Source organism: Zootoca vivipara, chromosome 2 (genome assembly GCF_963506605.1).
Source record: "Zootoca vivipara chromosome 2, rZooViv1.1, whole genome shotgun sequence".
Classification (NCBI taxonomy): domain Eukaryota; kingdom Metazoa; phylum Chordata; class Lepidosauria; order Squamata; family Lacertidae; genus Zootoca; species Zootoca vivipara.
In genome coordinates this window covers 5,569,713-5,590,502 of record NC_083277.1, presented here as the reverse complement: position 1 = coordinate 5,590,502, position 20,790 = coordinate 5,569,713, and the positions used below count along the sequence as shown (strand labels likewise).

The window sequence follows — 20,790 nt, the reverse complement described above, 5'->3', positions numbered from 1 at the left end:
TTCCAGCCATGTTGATGCTCTCCTTGTATGAACTTACAAAACTTTATTTTTAATTCAATGTGGTTGTTTTGAGGACTGTGTTCGACAGCTATGGAATCACAGTCATCCCACACTGGATCAACATCTTCATCAAGGTATCTACTGTGATCCCAGGGTCTTCTGGTCCGTCACCTCTTGTTCAGACTCTATGAGCGTATTGTGAAATTAAGATTTTGTTTAATTTTTTGCTCCAACGAGGTATTGGCAATCTCTTTTTGTTTAAACCACCCTGAAAAATTTAGTATCATTAGCAAAGTAGGGAGCAGTGATTCTCTTGTTCACAAAACAACAATTTTACTCATACCATTTTTTTGGGGGGGGGGGCAGCCGGGGTCATGAGCGATTGGAGGCCTTAAATTATGAAGCTGTAGAGAAGTCCCTTTTCTATGCCAGAGGCTCATTCTATGGCACTGGCTCTATAAAATTTCCTGGTGCTCTATAGAATTCAGTGACATTTTAAAAGCTAGCAAATGTATTATTGGATAAACTTTTCATGGATTATCAAGAACGATGCATCTGATGAAGTTTACTACATGTTCTGCGGCTCCAAAAAGAGAGCTTTTGCCACAACAAATCTGTGAACCTTGAGGGTGTTGAAGATAGAAGACATGCCCTTTGGCAAATTTAAATCACAATTACAAAAAGTAGGGTAGTGCGGAGGATGGTTCAGATGAGAATTACTCTACAGAGCTTATATGTAGTACAGATGCATGGATTGTAAGCCTCTCCCCAGCAGACAGCCACACTTTGGAAATGCTGATGACCTACATACAAGTAAAGTTCAATGTTTATAGGTCTCATTATCCTGATTGACCCCCAGAGTGATTTTTCTTTCGACTTTTAGGAATGTGTTTTTCAAACCTGGCCACACAGACCCCATTCCCCCCCCCCCCCGATTCAAAATAAGTGACAAGAGCAAGTGAAAACAAGACTTTTCATTATCATTATCGCTCATTAGCATTTCATTTACATCTGTTCAACTTTTTCTTCAAGGAGCTTGAGGCAGCATTCATGGGTCTCCTTAGCCCAATGATATTCACACAACAATCCTGAGAGGTAGAATAGACAGATACAGCGACTGGACTGCGGTGAGCTTCACAGCTGAGCGGTGATTTAATCCCTGTTCTCCCACGTCCAGTTAATATTCTTCCGCTTTATTCCACATTCTGGAAAAAAAAGACATAAAAGCTGATACACAGGGGATAGGGAACCATCTTTCCTCATAGGTCTAGAAATGGGCCACGGCCCTTGTTCACAGACCGGTGTGGCAGAAGAAGAAGAAGAAGAAGAAGAAGAAGAAGAAGAAGAAGAAGAAGAAGAAGAAGAAGAAGAAGAAGAAGAAGAAGAGGAGGAGGAGAAAGAGGAGTTTGGATTTGATATCCCTCTTTATCACTACCCTAAGGAGTCTCAGAGCGGCTAACATTCTCCTTTCCCTTCCTCCCCCACAACAAACACTCTGTGAGGTGAGTGAGGCTGAGAGACTTCAAAGAAGTGTGACTGGCCCAAGGTGCATGTGGAGGAGCAGAGACGTGAACCCGGTTCACCAGATTACAAGACTACCACTCTTAACCACTACACCACACTGCCACCCTTAAGACTACCAGATTCAGACTGAAATCCTGTACATATTTATCATGTAACAATATCTATGGCAGGGTCCCCAAACTACGGCCCCCGGGCCGGATGCGGCCCAATCGGCCTTCCAATCCGGCCCGCGACGACCCCCGCCGCCCACTCTCGCGGCGCGCGGCGATCTAAAAAATCGGCAAAAAATTGCCGAAAATCCTTTGTGCGCATGCGTATGGGCCTCTCCCGACCCGGAAGAGGTCATTTCTGGTGCACTTCCGGGTCGGGGGAGGCCCATACGCATGCGCACAAGCGATTTTCGGCGATTTTTCCCCCGCCCGTGTGCGTGTGCGCATGCGCACGGGCGCGCACTCCCCCACCCTCCGGCCCACTGCGCGCGCACTCTCCTGCCCTCTGGCCCGCCGTGCGGTAAGTCTGGGGACCCCTGATCTATGGAATCCAGAGAGGCTTATTTCTGAGTAACGTATGGCTATCATGGTGTGACAGCAGGGACCCCTTCTGAACCACAGTAAGGACACTTTTCACTTTTGTTAGAAGCACAACTGTAATGTGAAAGGGTCCACGGTAACTTTGAAAGAGGAGTGTGAGGGGCAAGGGATATCGCGAAGCCCCTCCCCTCCTGAGTTCCAGCCCAGCCCCGAGCGAGGCTGAAAGGAGGGAAAGCTCCAGCTCAAGTGGGGAAACAGGAAGTGGTGTCCAAGGCTCTGGCAGGGTAGAAGAGCCATCGTCCCAGGTGGGACAGGAAGGAGGAAGGAAGGGGGGCAGACCAGTCCCCCCAACTCCGGAACTTCGCAGAAAGCGTCGGGGGAAGAGGATGGGTCTCCCCAAGTTGTTATGCTGGCGCAAGACGCGCCAAAAGCCACTTGGAGGTTCTGATTCAAGCTGAACAGATGTGTCTTTGTAAATAGCACTGCCATTAGCACTGTAAATACTCAGCACCAATAAAAGATAAAATGCAGAGCTGTGTAGAGTCGTTACTCTGAAGTAGCCTTCTCCGGCCACCGTGACAAGGAGGATTGCCACCGTCTGTGTTTCTCAAAGTAGGCGCCAAGGACGAATCATGCCCAGAACTCAGAAGGGTGTTTTGGACTGGGGTTGCATATGTATTGTGTACATTTTACCCCTACAAAAGAATCCTGGGAAACATAGTTGGTTCATATTTATTTATAAAAGAATAAAAAGGGTGTGTTGGTTTTGATTGGTGCTGGGAATTTTAACTCCATCAAAAGATTCAAAAACTTTTGGGAATGTGTGCTGGGTTCAGATGTACACCATGTAGCACGGCCCTGCCCACCTCTCTTCTGATACAGATTGTTGTTTTCCTCATCAGGTAACAACATAATGCCCAGTTCACATCTGTTCAGTCTTTTACACTTTGGAACTCCCTGCCTCTTGATAGAAGGCTGATAACATTGAACTATTTTTAGCACCTGCTAAAAACATTTTTGTAAAGATGATCCTACCTTGATATTTAGATTCTTGATAGCTGCTTCGGTCTTTTTAAAAGTTTGTGGTTGATTTTAAATACTGAATGCTTTAAATTAATGTTATTAATATCGATGGTATCTAACATCAAGTAAATTGGCAAAAATGTATAAATCAAAATCAAATAAGTGTTGGAAATATAAAGAGAAATAAGGTTCTTTTTATCATATGTGGTGGTTTTGTAGTAAGGTTAAAGCTTACTGAGAAATAACATATAATGAATTGAAAAAGATGTTTAAAATAATATTTGTAAAAAGACCAGCTTTCCTTTTGGGAATTATAGGGACAGAACTACCCAAACTGCATGCTACTACAGTGGCAAGAATGTTACTTGCCCAGAAATGGAAATAAGTTCTGACAAAAGCAGAAAGGATTCAAAAACGTATGGAATACGCAGAAATGGTGAGACATACCAGAAAAATAAGAAATCAAGATACCGGTAACAAACTTTTTATAAAAGAAAGGAAATGGTTTACTGAATATTTACAAACAAACTGTAAACAGATAAGAACATTGGCAGGATTGCTGAAATAACCTGCAGTTTTATAAGAGTATACATTTAAAGTATATGAATAAATGATTAAGTGAAGTTAATTTGGAATATGAAGAAAAAATTAAAAAAAAACCGCAGAAAGGAACAGCAGAAAGAAAGGGAAGGAAGTAGAGTTTTGAAATGTTAAAATGATAGTAAAATTATTGAAATGTACAAAATTGAAAATCATAAATAAAAATTATATATAAAAATTAGAATCTCACTTTATCTAGGTAGCGCTACTCAGCTACATGAGAATATTGTTGGTTCATCACATATAAAATTTGGGGTTTCAAAACAAATATACAGCATGGAGCCTCACCAAGGGAATCCATGATGCCACAGGTCTCCTCCATGACTTCCTTATGCAGAGCTCTCTGGTCAGCATCCAGCAGAGCCCACTCTTCTTCCGTGAAATTCACAGCCACATCTTCAAAGGATGCTGGATTCTAAAAGAAAAAGGAAATAATTCCACCTCAGAGATAGCATATGGAATATCCATTACTCATTGTTGGGTTGTTTTAATGGGATTGCTTTGCTGTGCATTCTGATTATGGGTGTTTATTTTAACGTTATAATGGTACATTTTCACGGTGCGTCTTCATGATGGGTGTTGTGATTTTTAATCTTTCCGTCACTACTTTTTCTTTGTCAGCTCTTTGGAATCCTATTTTAGCATTAAGCGTTTTTAAAATCCATAAATAATACTGCTGCAACCAAAATATATAAAAAATTGTCCGGTGGCATCTTTGTTGTTGTTTAGTCATGTCCAACTCTTCTTTTTTTTAAAAAAATATATTTATTAAGATTGTTTTTTACAAACAACAAAAACATACAAAAATACAAAACACAAAAAATGCAAAATACAAAAATTCTAACTTAAAATCCTTATTTCTAATCTGATGGCCTCCTCATTCCACCTCCTTCTGCGTTCCTTTACAAATCATCCTTAGTGATCTCTAATTTTTATATAAACTCTAAATTTTACTTAATATTGCCTTATTTCTCTATCTTTATATCTTACCATTTTACACTCTATCTATATCTTTCCTTTTAATTCAATTATAACTATCTTCTAACAATACTTATTTCACACCATTGTATTATCTACAACCTCTTTATATCTCCCTCACTTCCACTGATTCTAATCTATTATACGCTTATTCTTTAAATAAATTTTAAATTTCTTCCAATCTTGTTCCACTGCTTCTTCACTCCGATCCCGGAGTCTCCCGGTCAACTCAGACACTTCCATAAATTCAGTCGTGACCAACTCTTCGTGACCCCATGGACTAGAGCAAGCCAGGCACTCCTGTCTTCAGTGGCACCTAAGTTTGTTCCTCCCCTTCATGGATCAATGCCTTGTCGTGGCGAAGGGGCTTGAATAACTCAGAGAAGCTATGAGCTATGCCATGCAGGGCCACCCAAGATGGACAGGTCATAGTGGAGAGTTTTGACTAGATGTGATCCACCTGGAGAAGGAACTGGCAAGCCACTCCAGTATCCCTGCCAAGAAAACTCCATGGACAAAGACAACAGGCATATAAAAGTTATGACGCTGGAAGATGAGCCCCTCAGGTCGGAAGGCGTCCAACATGCTACTGAGGAAGAGCGGAGGACAAGTACAAGTAGATTCAGAGCTGATGAAGCGGCTGGGCCAAAGCCGAAAGGACGCTCACTGTGGATATGCCTGGAAGCGAAAGGAAAGTCCGATGCTGTAAAGAAAAATATTGCATAGGAACCTGGAATGTAAGAACCATGAGTGGAGGTAAGCTGGATGTGGTCAAAAATGAGATGACAAGAATAAATATTGACATCCTGGGCATCAGTGAACTAAAATGGAAGGGAATGGGCGATTTCAGTTCGGGTGACTATCATATCTACTACTGTGGGCATGAATCCCGTAGAAGAAATGGAGTGGCCCTCATAGTCAACAAAAGAGTGGCAAAAGCTGTAATGGGATGCAATCTCAAAAATGACAGAATGATCTCGATACGAATCCAAGGAAGACCTTTTAACATCACAGTAATCCAAGTTTATGCACCAACTACCGGTGCTGAAGAAAGTGAAATTGACCAATTCTATGAAGACCTACAACACCTTCTAGAAATGACACCAAAGAAGGATGTTCTTCTCATTACAGGGGATTGGAATGCTAAAGTAGGGAATCAAGAGATAAAAGGAACAACTGGCAAGTTTGGCCTTGGAGTTCAAAATGAAGCAGGGCAAAGGCTAATAGAGTTCTGTCAAGAGAACAAGCTGGTCATCACAAACACTCTCTTCCAACAACACAAGAGACGACTCTACACATGGCTATCACCAAATGGGCAGCATCGAAATCAGATTGATTATATTCTCTTGCAGCCAAAGATGGAGAAGCTCTATACAGTCAGCAAAAACAAGACCTGGAGCTGACTGTAACTCAGATCATCAGCTTCTTATAGCAAAATTCCAGCTTAAACTGAAGAAAGTAGGAAAAACCACTGGGCCAGTAAGATACAATCTGAATCAAATCCCTTATGAATACACAGTGGAAGTGAGGAACAGGTTTAAGGATTTAGATTTGGTGGACAGAGTGCCTGAAGAACTATGGATGGAGGCTCGTAACATTATACAGGAGGCAGCAACGAAAACCATCCCAAGGAAAAGGAAATGCAAGAAAGCAAAATGGCTATCCAACAAGGCCTTACAAATAGCGGAGGAGAGGAGGCAAGCAAAATGCAAGGGAGATAGGGAAAGATACAGGAAACTGAATGCAGATTTCCAAAAAACAGCAAGGAGAGACAAGAGGGTCTTCTTAAATGAGCAATGCAAAGAAATATAGGAAAACAATAGAATGGGGAAAACCAGAGATCTGTTCAAGAAAATTGGAGATATGAAAGGAACATTTCGTACAAAGATTACCATAATCAAGGACAAAAGTGGTAAGGACCTAACAGAAGCAGAAGACATCAAGAAGAGGTGGCAAGAATACACAGAGGAATTATACCAGAAAGATATGGAGGTTTCGTACACCCCAGGTAGTGTGGTTGCTGACCTTGAGCCAGACATCTCGGAGAGTGAAGTCAAATGGGCCTTAGAAAGCACTGCTAATAACAAGGCCAGTGGAAGTGATGATATTCCAGCTGAACTATTTAAAATTTTAAAAGATGATGCTGTTAAGGTGCTACACCCAATATGCCAGCAAGTTTGGAAAACTCAGCAATGGCCAGAGGATTGGAGAAGATCAGTCTACATCCCAATTCCAAAGAAGGGCAGTGCCAAAGAATGCTCCAACTACCGCACAATTGCGCTCATTTCACACGCTAGCAAGGTTATGCTTAAAATTCTACAAGGCAGGCTTAGGCAGTATGTGGACCGAGAACTCCCAGAAGTGCAAGCTGGATTTCGAAGGGGCAGAGGAACCAGAGACCAAATAGCAAACATGCGCTGGATTATGGAGAAAGCTAGAGAGTTCCAGAAAAACGTCTACTTCTGCTTCATTGACTATGCAAAAGCCTTTGACTGTGTCGACCACAGCAAACTATGGCAAGTTCTTAAAGAAATGGGAGTGCCTGATCACCTCATCTGTCTCCTGAGAAATCTCTATGTGGGACAAGAAGCTACAGTTAGAACTGGATATGGAACAACTGATTGGTTCAAAATTGGGAAAGGAGTACGACAAGGTTGTATATTGTCTCCCTGCTTATTTAACTTATATGCAGAATTCATCATGCGAAAGGCTGGACTAGATGAATCCCAAGCCGGAATTAAGATTGCTGGAAGAAATATCAACAACCTCAGATATGCAGATGACACAACCTTGATGGCAGAAAGCGAAGAGAAATTAATGAACCTTTTAATGAGGGTGAAAGAGGAGAGCGCAAAATATGGTCTGAAACTCAACATCAAAAAAACCAAGATAATGGCCACTGGTCCCATCACCTCCTGGCAAATAGAAGGGGAAGAAATGGAGGCAGTGAGAGATTTTACTTTCTTGGGCTCCTTGATCACTGCAGATCGTGACAGCAGTCACGAAATTAAAAGACGCCTGCTTCTTGGGAGAAAAGCAATGACAAACCTAGACAGCATCTTAAAAAGCAGAGACATCACCTTGCCGACAAAGGTTCGTATAGTTAAAGCTATGGTTTTCCCAGTAGTGATGTATGGAAGTGAGAGCTGGACCATAAAGAAGGCTGATCGCCAAAGAATTGATGCTTTTGAATTATGGTGCTGGAGGAGACTCTTGAGAGTCCCATGGACTGCTAGAAGATCAAACCTATCCATTCTTAAGGAAATCAGCCCTGAGTGCTCCCTGGAAGGACAGATCGTGAAGCTGAGGCTCCAATACTTTGGCCACCTCATGAGAAGAGAAGAATCCTTGGAAAAGACCCTGATGTTGGGAAAGATTGAGGGCACTAGGAGAAGGGGACGACAGAGGACAAGATGGTTGGACAGTGTTCTCGAAGCTACGAACATGAGTTTGACCAAACTGCGGGAGGCAGTGCAAGACAGGAGTGCCTGGCGTGCTATGGTCCGCGGGGTCACGAAGAGTCGGACACGACTAAACAACAACAACAAGTTTGTTCCTGGTATGAGCTTTCGTGTGCATGCACACTTCTTCATATACATTTAAACAGAAGTCACCAGACTCTTATATATAGTGGGAGAGTGGGGTGGGGTTTTTCTCAGGAGGGTACCGGTAGTAGGAGATGGGTTATTGACTCAATGGGTACGGTAAATGATTGTTAACGACTGCAATTAGTCCTACAGGAAAATGCAACTGATAGTATGCAGAGGATTAGCATATGTAATGAGACAGGAATCCAATATCTCTATTTAAGAGCAGATCTCTCCGTAGTTTTCAGTTTAGTGATAAGTTGTAATTCAGCAACTTTTCTTTCAAGTCTGTTTCTCAAATTATTTTGTAATAAGACAGCTGGTTTGCAACCACTTAAGAAATAATTCTAGTTATACCCGAAGGGCTTGTTAATAAGAGGTGGCTGGTCATTATTGTCAGAATTTAAACCTTCTTTGAGTGGCTTTCAAAGCCTTTGCTGAAGACAGATTTTAAGGAGGCAAAGCGGAAGAGAGATTCATCCAGGCCCAGGCAGGTGAGGGGACAGAGGCACCCTGGCTACCCCCAGTCCCTCTCTCCCACTGATCTGCCCCCTCTACCTGATCTTGTGCCAAAGAAGCTGCTTCCCCTCCATTGTGAAGAGCAGATGGCTGAGGTCTTGTCAGCATCATTCTGTCACCTGCGAAAATCAAAGTTAGTGGGAAGACAGTTGAACTTGCTCCTTTCAGAGGTTAAGTGATGTATACATAAGAATACACATGCCTTTGGGGGAAAAAACTTATTTTATTAAAGTGTTTATACCATTTAATATATCAGTTGTGTAAAAATGTGACTCTCCTCCTTTGGGCAAAATGTGCAGGTCCCCATGCATAAAGTAGTGAGTGGTTTTAAGCAAGGACATTTTTCATCTGTGGGAAAAACTGGCAACAAGTGTCTTCCCCTCCATGCCAAAAAACAATTAAAGGAGCCTCCGGATTTATTTCACACTCAACAGAAAGAGGCCAATTTGAGATACATCCTATTAATATTTACCCAGGGGTGGAAAATACTAGAGAGAAGTGTCATTCCAGAAAAGATTAATAAAAAAAATTCCTTCAGTAGCACCTTAAAGACCAACTAAGTTTTTATTTTGGTATGAGCTTTCGTGTGCATGCACACTTCTTCAGATACCGAAAGCTCATACCAAAATAAAAACTTAGTTGGTCTTTAAGGTGCTACTGAAGGAATTTTTTTATTTTGCTTCGACTCAGACCAACACGGCTACCTACCTGTAACCAGAAAAGATTAAATGAGCCCAAAGCCTATTTCCAAGATCAATGAAATTGGGATAAATCCCATTAAATATTACCAAGTGGCCTCTCTCTGGTGTCCGATGCAGCCATCTCTGCCTCTGAGCAATCAGTGTCCATTTCTACAACCAAATCCTCTCCCTGAAACAGTAAAGAACAGTAAAGTATACCTGAAGGAACGTCTCCACCCCCATCGTTCTGCCCGGAGGGCCTTCTGGTGGTTCCCTCCCTGCGAGAAGTGAAGCTACAGGGAACCAGGCAGAGGGCCTTCTCGGTAGTGGCACCCGCCCTATGGAATGCCCTCCCACCAGATGTCAAAGAGATAAACAACTACCAGACTTTTAGGAGGCATCTGAAGGCAGCCCTGTTTAGGGAAGCTTTTAATGTTTAATAGATTATTGTATTTTAATGTCTGTTGGAAGCCGCCCAGAGTGCCTGGGGTATAAATAATAAATTATATTATTATTATTATCATTATTATTATAAAACACAGAATGGGAAGAAGGATTAGAAAAGGAATGACGGGGAGGTGGGGAAACTTCCTTAGATGCTTTCCAAAAGAGAATGGGCAATTAGTAGAGACTTTTGGGATACCCTGTCGAAGATTCTAAAACATTTGGGACTATCTAGGCTAAATGAAACACTCTCACCTGCTGCCCTGCTAGCTGCTTCTCCTCTGCCTGGCTCAGGAGGTAACCTTCAACCAGAGCCATTGCCTGGGAACTGGTCTCCGCTCCACATTCTTTCACCCAGGTCTCCATCTCCGGTGGAAGGACACTCATGAACTGCTTCAGGATCACCAGGTCCAGGATCTCCTTCTTTGTGTGTTGCTCTGGCTTCAGCCAACGATGGCAAATACGGTAGAGTCTGTTGCAAATCTCTCGGGGCCCCTGTGCATCTTTGTAGTGAACATTTCTGAACTGCTGGCGATGTACATCTGAGCTGTGGGCACGCTGCTCAATCAGGACTTTCTGCAGCAAGGTTCTCCAGGATGCCCAACTGCTTCCAATCTTGGCGGCATTGCAGCCTCTTCCTGCTTCAGGGCCAGCTGAGTCTTCCTCGTCCATCTGCGCTCCACGGAAACCTCCAAGAGGTCTACGGGAACTCCTTCGTTCTTCTGCCATTGTGTGTCCTAATGAGATGTGCTACCAAGTCCTACAAAGCCAAGACATTGATTAATCCCAGCAAACACAAGGTGGCTTTCCTGTACATCTCAAAATACTTGTACACAGTCATTATATGTAGATTCATTGCTGCTAGCAAAAAAAGGCAAATAAAAAAATGCTGGAAGGAGGCTTAGAGATGTCTCATGTTGTCCATTCATTCACTGTACAATGAAATTATAGAACAATTTTGTATATGTCCACTCAGAAGTACAGTCCTTGGAAGTTGAACGGAATCCATTCCAGAAGTCTGTTCGACTTCCAAAATGTTCAGAAACCAAAGCGCAGCTTCTGATTGGCTGCAGGAAGCTCCAGCAGCCAATCAGAAGCTGTAGAAGCTCCGTCAGACGTTCGGCTTCCAAAAATAGTTCGCAAACTGGAACACTCACTTCCGGGTTTGTGGCATTCAGGAGCCAAAAAGTTCGAGAACTAAGCTGTTCTGAAACCAAGATACGACTGTACATCTCCTTTTGTTTATGGGCCTTAAAGGTAAAGGTAAAGGGACTCCTGACCATTAGGTCCAGTCGTGACCGACTCTGGGGTTGCGGCGCTCATCTCACGTTATTGGCCAAGGGAGCCGGCCTACAGCTTCCAGTCATGTGGGCAGCATGACAAAGCTGCTTCTGGCGAACCAGAGCAGTGGGCCTTACTCCCACATAAATTTATATGCAGACGGGATTGCAGTAATCAGGTAACATTAAGATTGTTTGAAGCTGTACCGATCTGCAAGTGGGGCAGAAAAATGTGGCTCATCATCATGTCCAGTGTGTGTCTTGGGGGCTTAATTGGGCCCATCTGTCCATTCAGTCTAGCACCTGGGGCAGTTTATCTCCTGGGGTAAAACCCTTAGAAAGCTCAACAACTTCAATAAAAAAAAAGTCAACAACTTAGGTCGGCCCTCACGCATGTTCACTTCATCAAATCCGGCCCTCTTTGAAAAAAGTTTGGGCACCCCTGATTAGACCAAGGCAATCAAGTGAGAAAAAAACAATAATGAGTAACGTAAGCTTAAAAATTGAAACAGCAGGGACTCGGGTATTTTTGGTGCTATTTCTCAAGGGGGAGTAGGATGTAGCAAGCTAAGCTTGAGGGTGGTGCTTAATTTCTGGGGCTTTGCTTATCTTCCACAGCTCCAGGAGTTTGCTTTTAATTTTCAAATATTTGGTTCAATTTTTAATTCTTCTAACCATGGCCTCCAGAGAGAGGGATTTGTGCACTGTGTTAAATAAAGAAAAGGGCCATGAAATAGCCACGGACAGCATGAGGGCACAGAATATGGCCACTGTAGCCCAAGATGAGGTTAATCCTAGGTAAAGGGCAGAAATGGCCAATCAAACCACTGGTATATCTTGCTCAGGAGTGTCCACATGTGACTGGTAGCATCTCGGCTTCAGACAAGAGACATAAAAGGTGCAGTAAAAGAAATGGCCACCACCAACCTCCCTTCCCTTGCTAAGCTAGTAACCATCCAGCTTCCCCCATAACAGGGAAATCTGTGAGTTATGGTTATTTGCAGGAGGTGGAGGGGGGCTCTCTCCATTACTTCTCCTCCCCCATTACAGCCAGGCTTTCTCCTGCATTTGATTCTTCTGATTACTAGACCTCCAGTAATTCTCAGCAGTGCTTTGCATTCAGTCTGAAACGATCCTCTCCGTCTCACAGGCATTGCACGTCTGAATGGGCACATACGTGTCCTCCAGAACCCTTGGTGAAGCCACTACATGATTAATGGCGAGGGGCCACTAAATCTAATCAAAGCTCAATTAGAGATACACTCGCACCGAGATCAACTTTAAATATTTCAAAACGCATCTCCTGCCTTTGCACAGAGGGAGAAAAAAAGGTTGCCCTCCTTGGTTGGGGGGCATCCTGGATGGATCAGGTCTCCTTTGCACCGTCTGTTTCCTGCAGCCCTGGGACTCCCCTTCGCCCAAATGCACAAAATAAAGGGAGAACAACTCACCGGCTCCCAGAAGGGTCCCCCGAATGCAGCACTGGGAGAGACAAAGACCACGTTCCTCCCCCCAGGGAAAAGCCAAGCAGGATTGAGCTTTGGAGGGAGGGGCTTTCTCTCCTGGAGGACTCTGCAAGCCCCCCCCCCTTGATCTCGATGAGTCTATTCCCTTTCTCTCTAGGAATCCACTTCGCTTCGCTTTAACCCTTACAAAGCCAAAAAGGCAGGAGGCGGGGCGGCTGCTCTTTGCAGGCAGAAGCTCCCAGGTTCAATCCGTGGCATTTCCCCAATTATGAAAGGCAGGGGGCAAGTCCTGGGGAAGACCAAAGGGCAAGACCACCTCCTCCTGCGCCTGTCCATGAAGGAGGCAAGGAGGAGCCACCCCCTGAACACTGAGAGGTGTTTTGAACAGGGTTCTGGGCACGCGCAAACACATTCACACCGCATGTTATCCTTGCAAAAGGATCCTGGGAGCGGCAATTTGTTAGAGGCGCTGCTGGGAATTGTGCCTCTGTGAGAGGGAAGCTACAGTTCGCATGATTTTGAAAAAATTGGTTGGGGGGTGGGGATGCCCTTTAAATGCATTGATGCGCGCGGACGCGCTCCAGGGTCTCAAACTTCTGATTCCTTGACCTATAGGACTGGCCTGGTTAAAGCACGCCATAGGATTTATGGGCTTGGTCGCCTACTTCAAACTCAGAGGCTGGGCGCCCCGTTTCAGCGCAGGGACCCTGGTCGGCCAGGCTCCTCTTTAGGCCTTGCAAACACCAGCCCTGCTGGCTCTTATCTATAAGCGCCAACCCACACTTGCTCCTTTGCTCAGTTTGTCATCTCTGCAGCACTGCCTTATTTTTGCCCTGTAACGGTCTCCACAACACCCCCCGCCCCATTTTTTGAGGGGGGGTTGTGCTTAGATTTTCCCGTCCTCCCTGCTCCTTGAGGCTCAGACTGTCTCTTATTACCGGTAAGAAGGGTTGCTAAGGACGCTTTCTGGGCAGTGGACTCCTTGCTCCCCCTTCCGTTGTTAAGAAGGGTCGCTAAGGGCTCTCTGGGCAGCGTAGACTCGTTGCTCCCCCTTCCGTTATTAAGAAGGGTTGCTAAGGGCTCTCTGGACAGTGTGGACTCGTTGCTCCCCCTTCCGTTGTTAAGAAGGGTTGCTAAGGGCTCTCTGGGCAGCGTGGACTCGTTGCTCCCCCTTCCGTTGTTAAGAAGGGTCGCTAAGGGCTCTCTGGGCAGCGTGGACTTGTTGCTCTCCCTTCTGTTGTCAAGAGGGTTGCTAAGGGCTCTCTAGGCTTACCGCTCATTTCACCTGCCCGGAGATGCCAGGTTTTGCATTTATGCAAAGACGTGTCAAAATCGGAAAAGTAGAATGGTGTTTTTAAAATTTATTTATTTATTTATTTATTTATTCATTCAGTTGCATAACATGTGCAAAATGAGGCTTGACTTCCTATCAAAGTTGTCACCACATTCCAACCATTGATATGGTTTCTCCCTGCTGTCGCTTGTTTGGTGGGAACTCTGACTGAAGTTCTCGCCAAATAGTTATATGGTTTCTCCCCAGTGTGAATTCTCTGATGCAAAGTGAGACTTGACTTTTTGTCAAAGTTGTCTCCACATTCCAAGCACTTCAATGGCGTTTTCCACAGGTGGAGTTTTTGATGGTTACCGAGAGCTGATTTTGTGTGGCCGTTGTCCCCACTTTTCGAGCACTGCTTTGATTTCTCCCTTGCGTGAATTCTTTTATGTATAGTGAAACTTGCCTTCCTGTTAAAGATTATTCCACATTCCAAGCACCGATATAGTTTCTCCCCTGTGTGAATTCTTTGATGGGAAGTGAACTCGTCATTCCGATGAAAGGTCTTTCCACATTCCAAGCACTGATATGATTTCTCCCCTCTGTCAGTTATTTGACTGGGCTTCTGACTGAAGCTTTCTCCATTCTCCCAATATTTATAGAGCTTCCCCGCCTCGTGGATTTTGTCATTGTCTCCTTTATTCTTGGTTTCCAATTTGTCACCTTCTGCAATGAAGGACAGCAAACAATGCCAATTAATCAATGCATGACATTAATTGATAGCTGGTGTGACTGTTGGCTCTATACCACAGAGACCTGGATTCAGATTCCATCTCAGGAATCATACTTGTTAGGTGGTCTTGAGGTAATTGCTCTTTGTCGGTCTAGCATTCTAAGAAAGTTAGAACAAAAGGAGAGACAGCTGGCTCATACTGATGCCCATTTAGTCCAGCATTCTGTTCTCACAGTGGCCAGCTAGATGCCTGCAAAAACTTGCAAGCAGGACCCAAACAAAACAGCACTCTCCTCACTTGCATTTCCCAATAACTGGGATTGAGAAGCATCACTTTCTCTGACTGCGGAGGCATAGCATACATATGACAGTTAGTAGCCATTGCTGGTCAGTGACTATCCATGCGTACTGTAGCAGCAAGTTCCTTAATTTAACTATGCCCTGTTTCTCTCATCTATCATGAGATTACGAGATTACGAGTCTACCGCTCTTAACCACTACACCACACTGGCTGTAGACTTCTTAGTATTATTTGGCACGCCAGAATCAACCGCACTGCCCTGACCATGATAATATTTGATGCTTGCAAGGTGCCTTGACTGTCTAGAATAGTCACATCTTCTTAAAATACTAAAATAGTCGGAGATAAGGTAGAAACAGTCATCTCCAAATTGCATGCCTCCGTGGAACTGGAGGCATGGTTTAGTCACCAGGATTCTGTGTTTCTAATTTTGCCTGTGTTAACCTCTAAGCAACTGGCTATCCTTCTATGCTCCAACCCATGGCTATAGGGTTATGAGGAAGGTAGTACCACCCAATGCTGAAGCCTCTTTGCAGACAACATTGCTGTTTTCCTCAGTGACCATGTAGTAGTCATGCAGGCAACAGCAGAATTTGTAGAGGTATCTGGATTTTGTATTAACTACCATAACTCTGAATCACTTTTTTTAAAAAGCATTGTACCTCAGGCCTGTCTGCCCTAAACACGTCATGTATAAAGCTCAGGAATAAATCTCTGAGTTATCTGGGGGTACAGGTCCCTCGGACTTTGTACCTTTTTCAGCTTACTTTTGTGCCTGTTCATAAGACAGATCTGAATACCTAGAAAGAACTACACTGATCAGTCTAGGGCAGGGCAGCCACTGTTAAAATTGCTGCCTTGCTCAAACGCTTATTCTTATTCCAGGTCCTTCCTATATCGATCCTTCACAAAATGATTAGTAGGTGGCAATCAATCCTCAACAAGTTTACAAGCATCTTCTGAAAAACTAACTTGTCGATTCTGCATTCTCTCTGGCCAACCAGAAAAGGACTGTGAGGCTACTTCTACCTTCCAAATAACTCTAAAACTCAGCTTCACTGGCATGGCCAGGGAAGAGCAGTCTGATAATTGCTTGGAAGGGCATAACTAGAGGAAGTGTATTCAGAGACAAAAAAAGTTAACTGCAAGGGGTTTAGAATCTCAGGTGCTGCAGCCGAGCTACATGAAAATGTTATTGGTTCATCATACGTATGAATTCATGGGTTTCAAAACGGATATCATGACCCAATTCAGAGCCCTACCGAGAGAGGCCACGATCTCACAATTCTCTTCCATGACTTCCTTATGCAGAGCTCTCTGATCGGGATCCAGCAGAGCCCATTCTTCCTCCGTGAAAAACACAGCCACATCCTCAAAGGACACTGGACCCTAAAAGAACAAGGAAACATTTCCTCCTCAAGATACAGAATAAGGATGATCTACTACTCATTGTTATGTTGTTTGCTATTTATTAATGGCTCTGTTGTTTTAAGGGAATTGTCCTGATACTCATTTTAATTATGGTGTTTATTTTAATGTTTCAATGGAATTGTGACGTGTACTTTAATGATGAATGTTTCTATTTTAATCTGATTTTAATTCATAAATATACTGCTACTATTAATAAATTGTTCTAGCTACATTCAAAGGGTAGAGAAAGAGATTCATTCAGGCCAAGGGAGGCACCTTGGATGCCCCCAGCCTCTCCCCCTCCCCTGATCTGCACCCTACCTGAATCCGTCCCAAGGAAGCTGCTTTTCTTCCACTGTGAAGAGGAGATGTCTGGGGACGTCTTGCTGATAACACCCTGTCACCTGTGAGAGACAAAGTTGGTAAAAAACAACAACAACCCAGTAACACTTGCTGGTCTCAGATGATGCATGTCTCACTACATGTGAGATTGCCAAGCACTGATGCATAAATATGGCTATATCAATTTTATATTTCAGTTGTGTGGAAAAGTGTCTCTCTCCCCTTTGGGGTTTTGGCCACAAGTCAAATTGTGGGTCCTCATGTATAAAGTAGTCAATGAACAAATTATCTATTCAGTTTGACTGAATGATTATAGGAGCCTCTGGATTCATTCCTTACCCACTGGCCTCTGCCTGGTGCCTGACAGACTCCTCAGATTATAGGTGCGCAGCGGCACACACGACTTGAGGGTGTGACATGATGGTCTTGCATCCTCTGGCTCTCTGGAGCCGTGACAGTGACTGGGCTGGGGCCTCCGCCTCCGCCTCCGCCATGGGGTCTCTGTTGGGGCCTGCTTTGGCGATGAACAAGCTTCCGGAAGTGTGGCCCGGCTTCTGGGATGCATCTGCGACAGGCCTTGGTGGGGCACCTAGGATGTGGAGGAAAATTAGAAAAGGCATTACAAGTGACAGAAATCCTAAGCGATATTGGAAAAAAAAATGACGAGCAGTTAGTTGAGAATTTTGTGATACCCTCCCTTAAATTTTCAGCCCCTTGAGGCTATCTAAACACTCTCACCTGCTGCTTTTCCTGGTTTTTGTCCTCTGCCCGGCTTAAGAGGAAACCTTCGGCCAGGGCCACCGCCTGGGAACTGGTCTCCGCTCCACATTCCCTCACCCAGCTCTCCATCTCTGATGGAAGAACAGTCAGGAACTGCTCCAGGATCACCAGGTCCAATATCTCACTCTTTGAGTGTTGCTCTGGTTTCAGCCACTGTTGGCAGAGGTTGTGAAGTTGGCTGCAGACCTCTCGGGGGCCCTCAGCCTCCTGGTAGCAGAATTGTCTGAACTGCTGGCACTGGTCATCTGAGGTGAGGGTGTCCTCTTCATCCAGGACGTTCTGCACTGTTCTTTCCCAGGATTCCTTGCAGCTCCCAGTACTGATGACACTGCAGCTTCTTCCTGCTTCAGGGCCAGCTGAGTTGTGCTCATCCATTGTTGCGCCAAGGAAGCTTTTGAGAGGTCTTCTGCCAATTTCTATTTGGTCTATTTAGAGGTGATGTTGAATCCTGAAAAGCCAAGACATTGTTCTATTGTAAAACTGCCACACTGTCAGAAGAGGGAAAATGTTCCTTGAGTAAGGGTGAATGAGTCCAACTAGTAGCCAGGGCCAGATTATAGTGATGCAATAGCCCTTCTAGATGGAAAGTTAAGAAACTAAATGTGCACCCCATCTTCTAAGGCAGCAGTTGTCAATGTATTGGACCTCTACTGAGCCCTAGCATCCTTCCATGTGGTTCTTGAAGCCTCATTATTCCCCCTCCTTGTGAGAAATGAAAGCTGGGAATCTGTGTACCTTGGTTCTCGAACAGAATGTGTTCTGGGAATCCGTTTGACTCTCAGAATTGTTTGAAAACCAAGGTGCAGCTTCCAATTGGCTGCAGGAGCTTCCTGCACTGAATTGGAAGCCTTGATGTTTGGCTTAAAAAAAATCAAAAACATTCATTCCGGGTTTCGATAGTTTGGGAGTTGAAATGTATGAGTAATAAGGTGTTATGTATTGGGTTTAACAAATCTTTGGTTGCCAGGCGCGCGTTCCAACCAATCATATAAGCGTTGGCAGATGAACGTTCTAATGGCAAGTAAGCACAGGCATTGTCAACTGTCAGCTGTCAGCTTCTTGCTGGGGTTTTTTTTTATAGAAAACATCTGAATGCAGCCCTGTTTAGGGAAGTTTATAATGTTTTATTCTGTTTTTAATATTCTGTTGGGAGCAGCCCAGTGGCTGGAGAAACCCAGCCAGATGGTCGGGGTATAAATAATAAATAAATAAATAAATATAAATAATAAATTATTATTATAAGGTACTACAGTACTGTAATTAAAATTGCTGGGTGTATTGGCCAGACTGCCTCTGTTACATGTACTCCTGCCCCTATTCAACAGGTTTATTTTAAGTCCGTGTCTCTCCTGCCGTGTGGTGTAGTGGTTAAGAGCGGTAGACTCGTAATCTGGTGAATCGGGATCGCGTCTCCGCTCCTCCACATGCAGCTGCTGGGTGACCTTGGGCTAGTTACACTTCTCTGAAATCTCTCAGCCCCACTCGCCTCACAGAGTGTTTGTTGTGGGGGAGGAAGGGAAAGGAGATTGTTAACCACTTTGAGACTCCTTCGGGTAGTGTTAAGCGGGATATCAAATCCAAACTCTTCTCTTCTTCTTCTATGTCCTTCCATTAAAAGAATGCCTGTAGTTCTCAGCTGTTTTCCATTCCATCACACCATCACAAAACACCCCCTCCCCCTCTGTGTGTGTTGCATGTCTGAATGAGCACATGCATTTGACCATTGCTGAACTAATATGGCGGAGGAACCTTAAATGTAGGGAGCTTCTAGACTTTGCAGAGAGGGACAGGATCTGAGCTCCTTACTTTGGTGTGTGTGTGTGTGTGTGTGTGTGTGTGTGAATTGCCCAGGATGGACCAGCTGCACCGCCCCCTGAAGACCTTGGACTCTCCCCCTAAATGTGCCTGGCATGCTCTGGTCCATGGGGTCACGAAGAGTCGGACACGACTAAATGACTAAACAACAACAATTCCAGGAGAAAAATGGGAGAAACACTCCCTGGACACATGCAACTCTGCATTGTAGACTAGGATTCAAGGTTTCAACTACCTGTTTGGTGAGAAAAAGTCCCTTCTGGACAGTGAATGCACACATTACAGCAAACCGGCTTCCCTTCTGGAATTTTTCTCCCGTGCCCTGGAGAGCAGATCTTTGCACAGCTTGCAGAAGGTGGCGTCTAAGAAAGGCAGATATAATGGAAAGTTTTCTGCATGGATAGAATTGTTTTAAGCAGGACATGGAGGTCCTCAAAGGTGGCCCCCTCTTTGCATTCTGGAAATGATGATAAATGTAAGTGGTCAAAGCTATTTTGAACCCCTGCATGGAGCAAGGTTGGGGAACCTGTGCCTTCCCCCACCTGCCAAAATATTCCCAGATTACATCTCCCATAGTTCGTATAGTTAAAGCTATGGTTTTCCCAGTAATGATGTATGGAAGTGAGAGCTGGACCATAAAGAAGGCTGATCGCCGAAGAATTGATGCTTTTGAATTATGGTGCTGGAGGAGACTCTTGAGAGTCCCATGGACTGCAAGAAGATCAAACCTATCCATTCTTAAGGAAATCAGCCCTGAGTGCTCACTGGAAGGACAGATCGTGAAGCTGAGGCTCCAATACTTTGGCCACCTCATGAGAAGAGAAGACTCCCTGGAAAAGACCCTGATGTTGGGAAAGATTGAGGGCACTAGGAGAAGGGGACGACAGAGGACAAGATGGTTGGACAGTGTTCTCGAAGCTGCGAACATGAGTTTGACCAAACTGCGGGAGGCAGTGGAAGACAGGAGTGCCTGGCGTGCTCTGGTCCATGGGGTCACGAAGAGTCGGACACGACTAAACGACTAAACAACAACAACAAATGCACAATGCAGAGCGGGGGGGGGGTTGACTTACCAAATCTCAGAAGGGTCCCTTGATGGGGATCTTGGGGAGAGCAGAATCCACCTTCACATCTCCCACTCCCGAGTTCAAAGCCAGGCAGGAAGGACTTTGGAAGGGGGGGGGGAAGGCATTGCCCTGGAGGACTCCGCCCCCTTTCCCTTCCTCTCTAGGAAACCACTTCGGTTCCCCTTAACCCTTAGAAAGCCACACAGGAAGACAAGGCTACCAGTAGCTAAGCAGCAGCTGGAAGGGATAGTCGCTTGCATGCAGAAGCTCCAGGGGTTCAATACGTGCCATTGCCTGTTGGGAAAACCAGGTGGGGGGCAAAGGCCAAGGGGCAGGATCAGCTCCCTCTGTGCCTCTCAAGGGGGTTGGTCATGCTCTGACCACGCAGGGGAGCCTTTGGGCACACGCCAAATACAGTGGGACCTCGGTTTAAGTACA

At 44.7% G+C, this 20,790-nt stretch overlaps 2 protein-coding genes across 4 annotated transcripts; both read right to left on the bottom strand.

Moving 5' to 3' along the window:
• Positions 1-984: 984 nt before the first annotated feature.
• LOC118081367 (neurotrophin receptor-interacting factor homolog) lies at positions 985-13,679 on the bottom strand. 2 transcript variants are annotated; one of them, XM_035107859.2, is made up of 6 exons: positions 13,570-13,679; positions 10,141-10,645; positions 9,550-9,631; positions 8,801-8,880; positions 3,966-4,092; positions 985-1,205 (listed from the first exon to the last, which is right to left on the bottom strand). In XM_035107859.2, exons 2-6 carry the CDS (start codon positions 10,612-10,614, stop codon positions 1,153-1,155), a joined length of 816 nt encoding a protein of 271 aa, XP_034963750.1. In that variant the 5' UTR covers positions 10,615-10,645; positions 13,570-13,679; the 3' UTR covers positions 985-1,152. The 2 variants fall into 2 exon arrangements, with proteins under 2 accessions (XP_034963750.1, XP_034963749.1); XM_035107858.2 differs by lacking the exon at positions 13,570-13,679 and adding an exon at positions 12,617-13,563.
• A 105-nt stretch (positions 13,680-13,784) lies between these two features.
• Positions 13,785-20,465, bottom strand: LOC118081277 (zinc finger protein with KRAB and SCAN domains 1). 2 transcript variants are annotated; one of them, XM_035107703.2, is made up of 7 exons: positions 20,359-20,459; positions 19,521-19,647; positions 17,429-17,918; positions 17,030-17,279; positions 16,670-16,752; positions 16,201-16,327; positions 13,785-14,630 (listed from the first exon to the last, which is right to left on the bottom strand). In XM_035107703.2, exons 3-7 carry the CDS (start codon positions 17,843-17,845, stop codon positions 14,017-14,019), a joined length of 1,491 nt encoding a protein of 496 aa, XP_034963594.1. In that variant the 5' UTR covers positions 17,846-17,918; positions 19,521-19,647; positions 20,359-20,459; the 3' UTR covers positions 13,785-14,016. The 2 variants fall into 2 exon arrangements, with proteins under 2 accessions (XP_034963594.1, XP_034963595.1); XM_035107704.2 differs by lacking the exon at positions 19,521-19,647 and having other exon boundaries at positions 20,359-20,465.
• Between the last annotated feature and the right edge of the window lie 325 nt (positions 20,466-20,790).

Bases quoted from the DNA above. Each gene is read 5' to 3' on its own strand.
- LOC118081367 (XM_035107859.2), bottom strand. From the start codon at position 10,614: ATGGCAGAAGAACGAAGGAGTTCCCGTAGACCTCTTGGAGGTTTCCGT. The intron at 8,881-9,549 runs GTAATATTTAAT...TGATTTTCGCAG, and splicing joins CACCAGAGAGAGGCCACTTG to GTGACAGAATGATGCTGACA. The intron at 4,093-8,800 runs GTAGAGGGGGCA...TTTTTCTTTTAG, and splicing joins CTTCTTTGGCACAAGATCAG to AATCCAGCATCCTTTGAAGA.
- LOC118081277 (XM_035107704.2), bottom strand. From the start codon at position 17,845: ATGGATGAGCACAACTCAGCTGGCCCTGAAGCAGGAAGAAGCTGCAGT. The intron at 16,753-17,029 runs GTAAGGAATGAA...TGTCTCTCACAG, and splicing joins CACCAGGCAGAGGCCAGTGG to GTGACAGGGTGTTATCAGCA. The intron at 14,631-16,200 runs GTAGGGCTCTGA...CCTTCATTGCAG, and splicing joins TGAGATCGTGGCCTCTCTCG to AAGGTGACAAATTGGAAACC.